Here is a 7,556-nt window from a genome sequence, read left to right on the forward strand (position 1 = left end):
TTACTTTGCATTAGAATATATAATGTTAAGAAATATTCAAAATTAAACAATAAATTATTTTATATTAATTTTAGTGGAAAATAGAATTTTTAATTTTTTTATTGTTAGAAATTGACTTATTTATATTATATTGATGATATTTTTATTGAAAATTTTTCATTTGAAGAAACTGTTTTTTTATGATTGAAATTAGCTCCATAATACAGTTGGAACCAAAGGAATTATGCTGGTCTCTGTTTATTCTTTTACAGATGAATTCATTCCTTTTTACTCAGTGCCATGTTTTAAGTTATTTTGATGGTCAGTTAGTGAGAAGTTGCTTTAGAGTTTCATCAGTCACATAGTGTTCTGGGTGCAGCCTGTTAAACTCTTTGTTTCTTGTTGACTGACCATCAAAGTAACTTGAAAATGTTCCTTTTTACTCTCTCTATTCTTTTATAGGTAAAGCATGACATTAACTTGTAAGATAAACATAACTCCTATGGTTCTAGATTTATGGACATCTTATATTTAAAAAAAAAAACATTTTCCATTAAATACTTCAAAACTAATTTGAGTAATTAAATTAACCAAAATACACCCCAAGCATTTACTTTACAGTTTGTTTAATGGTAAATGTAATCAAGTACAAATCATATATTCAAAATTTAGTTCCAGTTAGTGGAAATTAATTGATTGATAAATTAAAAAATTTTTATAGACACATTAAAACAAATGAAAATCATAATTTAAAATGTAAGAAAGATTTACAAAGTTAAATCACAGTTGAATCCTTTACATAATCTTTCCATATTAAAGATTTTACAGGTTGATATCTGGGAGTGGTGACTTTTAGGGAGAGGATGAATAATAGCACTAAGAATGGCCTCGGAAACATTTTCTATGTTCATCTCACCATCGATATGAATAACAAAACCCCGGAAAAAATTTTCAAGTTTTTCAATGTTATTTCGGTATGTTTGAATTCTCTTTTTAATAAAATCATATCCGTTTTCCGGCCGTTGCAGAAGTTGAATATCAGTTGATGGTGGATTTGATAAATGGTAAAATTTATGGTTAATCGGATCGAATCTGCGATGAATGAATCTGTCGCATGATGTATTTTCTGATACGTCAATTACGATAACTCTGTTTGGCATTCTGTATTCCATTACTTTGTTCAGTTCTAACATCTGTTCAAAGGTATCGGGAAAACCATGTAATACGTATCCACGCACTAAAACATCCCTCAAAGACATCCTTCGAGCGATAGCTTCTGCTTTTAAGTGATCTATGATTGGTAGGTTATTTTGTAAGCAATATCTAAGAGATTCACCAAGCGGAATTTCTCGATTTATAGTTTGATATATTAAATCTCTCATATCTACATTAACTACGTCGTATCTTTCCGAGAGTAACATTGCCTGTGTTGTTTTGCCGCAACCGGGGAGACCAAGAAGTAAAATACGTGGTGTAAATGGTGTGTTAGAAATTGGTTGACTAGATATAAATTTTAGTATATTATTAGAAAGTATCTGTAGAGATTGGTCTAATCTAAAATTTCGGCAATAGTAGTTTTTGTAACAATCTAACAAACCCGTGAATTCTTCTCTATAAAATAACCACTCTCTATTATTTATAATGCTATTCTCGGATATTCTCTCATTAAAATCTGAAGGGCAGTTAAGTACGACAACATGATTTGGAAAAACTGCCCACTGTTGAAGTGTTTTAGCTTCCGAGCGTGTCGTCGGAAATCCTTCGATTAACCATCCATGCTCTCTGCATGCTCGTGTTTCAATTTGTTTCATTAATTCAATTACGAGTTTCGATCTCTCCTTCAAAGTTATTTCTTTATCAGATAATGAATATTTATCATCATCAGATTTTATTTTGTGTTGTGATATTTTCGTAAAGCTTTCAAAATAATTGGATTTCTCTGTGTTAAGATACTTTTCTTTCACAAATTCTTTATTACACGAATCCGTTTCTGGTAACACACCGATAATTTCTTCGTGTTTATCTAGATCTGCATCTAATATTTCACTTTCTTCCAAATCTAATTCGTATTTTGTATCCTCCTCTATCCATGTTTCAGATTCTTCCTGAAGTTGATCTTTGTCTTCATCTAATAAGTTCATTTCTTTTTCATCCTCCATCTCAACATCTATTCCGACATTTCCATTATCAATTTTCTGTTCTTCTTCCACATTTTCTGCTTCGTCTTGTAATTCTGTTGTTTCTTCAATATCTTCATCATCTTGTAATAATAATAATTTCTCTTTTACATCGATTTTTATCTCCTCCTCATTTATTTCTTGCTCTTCTAATTCAGTTTTAGCTTCTACAACTGATTCAAGATTTTTTTCCAAGTTTATATCTTCTTCAGCTTCGATTTCATCATTTAACTTTGAACGTGCATAACACTTTTCTGATTCTTCTTCTTCGATTAATATCTTACTTTCTGCTGGAATTTCCTGACTGGTCTCGATTATTTCAGTGGAAGTATCAGCTTCGTCAGTCTTGAAGAATGAAAGATGAACTTTTTTTAATTTATGGCGTGGTGGGCTGATCATTTTTTTAATTTTTACTCTTCTCGCATGTTTGTCTTTCGGTACAATTTGCTCGGAAGCTTCGATTTTGTTCGCATTTTCTTCTAATAATTCCAAAGTTATGTGCTCGACATTTAAAATGTTGCACAATTCTTTACACAATAACCTTCTTTGTTTAGTAGGAGGCCCAAAAACGATTATTTTGGGTGCATCACTAATACTGGAAGTCAGCAGTTTATGTAAGAATTTGAGAGGATCTTCGGGTCTTTCCAATATTAAACGCTCTAAATATAACTGAAATGTCTGAAAAATATTATGCTTTTCAGCATAACGCTCGAATTCTGGTGGAAATACAACAGGTCTTTGAGTCGCATCCATTTTATATCACAGAAATACATAGAAGAATAAAACTTATATGAATAGAATAATTTGAATTCTAAAATCGAATGTTCAACGATTTTAAAATTCTCAGTTTAAAGTTTGAATAGATATATTTTTTAAAAATATAAGGAGTATTCTAATACCAAAGGCTTAGATATAATTTTTATTTACTTATTTTACACACTATACTGAGATTGGCATCTATTTAATAATAATATCGTTTATAAACAAATTAATTATTAAAATATTAATTTATTATAATTATTAAATTTAGCAAGAGATGATGCCTAACGTCTGCCTCTAGTGCCAAATTACTTAGCATTTAATTAGTAATAATATAGCCTGATATAATTTGGTTTTAATATTATTTATATACACAAATAATGTTATACATATAACAAAAATGAATTTAATTTACAACTATAATCGAGTTCGTTTATAAAAGTGCTTTTAAACCAATTTGTATAAAAATAATGTATATAACTTATTAAATTAAATATACATCAAAAAATAATTTGACGCTTTACATTTTGTTATTAAAAGATAGTATTTTGTGTCTTAATATTGGGTGAATTGCCTGATTATCCAGCCGTATTTAAAGCCGCTTTAACAAGCCAATGACAATGGCTTGTTTATCCATTTGTATTAAAGCCGCTTTAGAAGGTAACGAGGCCATTCACTGGAAGATGGGATAGAATTAGTGTGATACAGGACACTCAGATAATTTCATACATTTACATATAATTAAATGCTAGTCAGATAAAACTAAAGTAATGGTAACAATCGATCGTAAATCCAAATGAAGATTTTGAATAACAAATTGATTTTCATAACTTTCAGTATCTTGAAGATCAATAGATTTATTATTACAATGAATGCTTTCTACTTTTTTAATCATTCCAAATAATCTTATTATTTTCAAATCGTAAGAAATATCTGAAGTTAATGTTTTTTCTTCTGGCCAGGCCATAAAAGTAATGTTATTTTGATATGCTTCAACTTTCATATAAGTCATTAAAGAGTAATCATTTGATTCACCATCATCGAAAAATAATTCTCCTTCTGCTAAAACTCCATCATCTACACATTTTAGTGCTACTGTTAAAGCAAAACTTTTACTTTGACTCTCTCTCACTGTTAATCCTTCACTTCGACTAGGAATAATATGGCCACCTCGCATATGTAAGTTGATGTGACTTTCAATAGTCGATAGAGTTTTACGTTCTCCTGAGCTAATTATAACTGAACCATCATAGTAACTATACCAGCAACCTCTTGGAAAATAAGCTATAATTTTTCCAACATTGGGCACAATCACAGGAGATACTAAAAGGGCAGATCCTAACATATATTGCCCATTTAAATGGTATGTGTTAGTATCAGTTGGAAATTCAAAAAATACAGGTCTTACTACAGTTGTTCTATTATAGTGAGCTCTGTAAAATAATGTATATAGATAAGGAAGTAATGAATATCTTAAACGTAAAACCATCTTTCCAACTGTAGATGTTAAGCTAGATTTCGTTAAATCTACCGGAATTTCATCTTTTTCTCGATATCCAATCATTAAAGGAGATAAGGCAGATACTTGCAACCATCGAGAACATAATGTTTGAGTGAAATTTCCTTGAAATCCACAATATGGAACACCTGTCAAAGGAATTCCATACATATTATATTCTAGCATATCTACAATTCCTTGCTGTAAATCTTCCCAAGTGGCAAAATTAGGACCTCCCCAACTTCCGCCAAACTTCCCGCTTCCCAAAAAGGTAGAGGCACTAATAACGAATGGACGTGCTTTATTTTTAGATTTTGCACATTTCCACATGGTTTCAAAGTATTTATGTCCATATATATTGTGAACTTTGTAATGTTGTGTTTCATCTTTATGTAAAGAATCCCAACATACTGTATCATTAGAAAGATTCCTTAACTGAATATCATAAGGAGCGAAATTATTATTTAATTTGCACTTTAAAGAACTGTTATTTTCATCTAGAGGAGTATTTAAACTCAAAATTAAACCGTCAAAGTCATTTTTCAGACATTCATCAATTGTTTTCTTCACCGTGTTTTGGTCAAAAAAGTCGGGATAAATTACAGATTTATTATCAACAGTTCCAACAAAAGGATCGGATGTTACGTTAGAATTTACTATAAAATAATCATAAGAAAAATTTTCGTAATTAATATGTGGACTTTGTATTATTAATAGTTTCTGTTCATTTGAACGAAGATCATTAATTAATTCACTAGGATATTTTTCATCACTCATTAAACAAACAGATTCTAGTTCCACTTTTTTATTTCTCAATTTTTTTACTTCAGCTTGAGCAATAGTCGAGTTTGTATAACAGATGTGATGACCCAATGCCCAATAGGGAGGGAATAACGGTTTTCCAACACATTCCAACAGTTGAGATACCACTTCGGCAGGAGATGGTCCGAAGAAAAAGTGAAGTCGTAATTTATCATCTATTATCCTGAAAGTCACGATTGGACCAGCATTTACCTGAATTTCTATTGGGCGAGTGGTTTCAACGAGCACTCCGTGAGCTTGACCATTAGTTTCCATACAAAGATAGAATGGATGAACACCGGGCCAATTAATTTTCCTGCTTTCATTACTTCTATGGCGGCTATAAAGATTCCATCGAGTTGTACTTTGTAAATCGATTCCAAATTTTCTTCTTTTTGATTGTCCTAATCCATAAATGTTATGAGAAGGTAGAAAAGAAGAAATTTCTACATAATCTTTTCTAAATATAATAGGACCTATTTGGGTATCAAAAAACTTTCTATTATTATCTTGTACTTTTATGAAGAGCCTTCCATTTTTATCCTTATGGATTACTTTCATTGGCTCTATCGATTCGTTTGAGGTTTTTTGGCAAAATAAATATTCAGTTTGTTTTGTTTTATTTTTAGGTGAAATTTCTATATTAAGATGATTTTTATTCCATTGTACAACATTTATTTCAAGTTCTTTTTGTAAAGAAGAATTATTGTCATTCAGTTTAGCCAAAAAATATTTGTTCAATGATTCATATTTTATTGTATAAAATTGCGTCGTAGGTAATTTATGGTAGCAGTAAGGGAATTGTAAATAATTAATTCTGTTCCAACAGCAATTTCGTTTGATGCAATTTTCTTTTGTTTGAAATACTCTAGAAACGTCGGGCATACAATCGATCCTAAAATAAAACATGAAACGTTTAAAAGTATAATGAATTATTTATATTGCAAGAATTTATTATTAAAATATTCTAAATACTGTACTGGAATTCTGTGGCATAGCTACATGTACTCCTAATCCTAGTAGATGTAGAAATTTTTAGATTTGAGTATTAATAAAAGTAAAAATTTACACTTGTAAAGTATAAATGGTAATCTGCATCAAGTGGCACATCATTTCTAATGTTGAATCCAACAGTGTAATCAAATTTGAAATTGAACATTCAGAAGTTACATCGAAGCGACATGCTAAATGCGTGTTACTATTTGAAGTTTGAAAGATACAAAATCATTTTGATATTCAAAGGCAAACGTATCAAAATAACCGTAAACGTAAAGTGCATTTTTAAGATTTGTTAATACCTCAAAGTTTCAATTTTTATTTCTACTAGGATCAGAAATACAAGTCTGGAAGGACTTGCCTGAAACACACTATCTTTCATTAGAGCTATTAAACATAGATTGCATTATTACGAAATAATGAGATTCCATAAGGGTACATTTATATACATAATGGGTTTGTATGCATGTTCAATAGTTCCAGAGAAAGTTAAGATTTTCAGTATGCCTAAAACATATTATGTATATCATATAAGATTCTCAGCAAAATATTTTTTCTGAGTTTCTTATTAACCTAGAAGAATTCTAATTGATTCTAAGTCAATAAAAATTGATTGATTGTTTAACTTTATATTTTAAATTTTTTCAATTTAATAGCTGTAATAATTTATTAAATAATTTAGAACATTTGGAAGAAAAGAACCAGCACGGAATGGGACTTGAACCCACAACCTCCACTTACTGTGTGGTGTGCTTACCAATTTTTTTTTTACTTATTTATTTTTTTGAAAATGTGACTATGTTTTATTGTTATAAAACATATATCAATGTTAATATTTTTATTTCATAACAAATCTATGAAAAAAACTTTGAAAAATAAAAGAAAATAATGTTTATAAATGATAATAAAACTTCTGTTTAATTATTTAATCAAGACAAGAAAAAGTTTTTAAACTCAGTTTCCCTTGTATACGAGGCGTGTTTTTAAAGTAAGTACCGTTTTCAAATATAAAAAAAACAAGCAAACATTTTTAACAAAATTTTTATTTATGTGAAAGCCCATATTTTACACTACTTTTCTACATAATTCCCATTAATATTGAGACACTTATCGTATCGTGGGACCAGCTTTTGTATTCCATCCTCAAAGAATGTTGCCGCCTGATGAGACAACCAGTGCAGAACGGTCGTTTTGACTTCGTCGTGATTGTTATGGCGCTGCCCTGCCAGATGCTTCTTCAAATGCAGAAACAAATGATAGTCACTCGGCGCTAGGTCGGGACTGTATGGAGGGTGGTCTAATTGTTCCCAGCCAAATGATGTGATTAGGTCTTGAGTTTGATTTGC

The 7,556-nt window shown here is 30.1% G+C and overlaps 2 protein-coding genes across 7 annotated transcripts in view; both read right to left on the minus strand.

The window, feature by feature from the left end:
- Window positions 1–96: 96 nt before the first annotated feature.
- Window positions 97–3,083, minus strand: LOC111621970 (adenylate kinase 8-like). The gene has a single exon (XM_023364226.1). The coding sequence runs from the start codon at window positions 2,907–2,909 to the stop codon at window positions 747–749; it is 2,163 nt and encodes a 720-aa protein (XP_023219994.1). The 5' UTR covers window positions 2,910–3,083; the 3' UTR covers window positions 97–746.
- Window positions 3,084–3,258: 175 nt separating this feature from the next.
- Window positions 3,259–7,556, minus strand: part of LOC111621971 (probable maltase-glucoamylase 2) — a 41,934-nt gene continuing 37,636 nt past the window's right edge. For all 6 annotated transcript variants that reach the window (XM_023364231.1, XM_023364228.1, XM_023364227.1 and 3 more), the window contains one exon: window positions 3,259–6,109. In XM_023364231.1, the coding sequence (XP_023219999.1) occupies window positions 3,664–6,099 (2,436 nt within the window). In that variant the 5' untranslated portion in view covers window positions 6,100–6,109 and the 3' untranslated portion in view covers window positions 3,259–3,663. The remainder of the gene's footprint in view (window positions 6,110–7,556) is intronic.

This window comes from Centruroides sculpturatus, unplaced genomic scaffold (genome assembly GCF_000671375.1).
Source record: "Centruroides sculpturatus isolate CEXI.00-Female unplaced genomic scaffold, Cexi_2.0 scaffold82, whole genome shotgun sequence".
Taxonomy (NCBI): Eukaryota; Metazoa; Arthropoda; class Arachnida; order Scorpiones; family Buthidae; genus Centruroides; species Centruroides sculpturatus.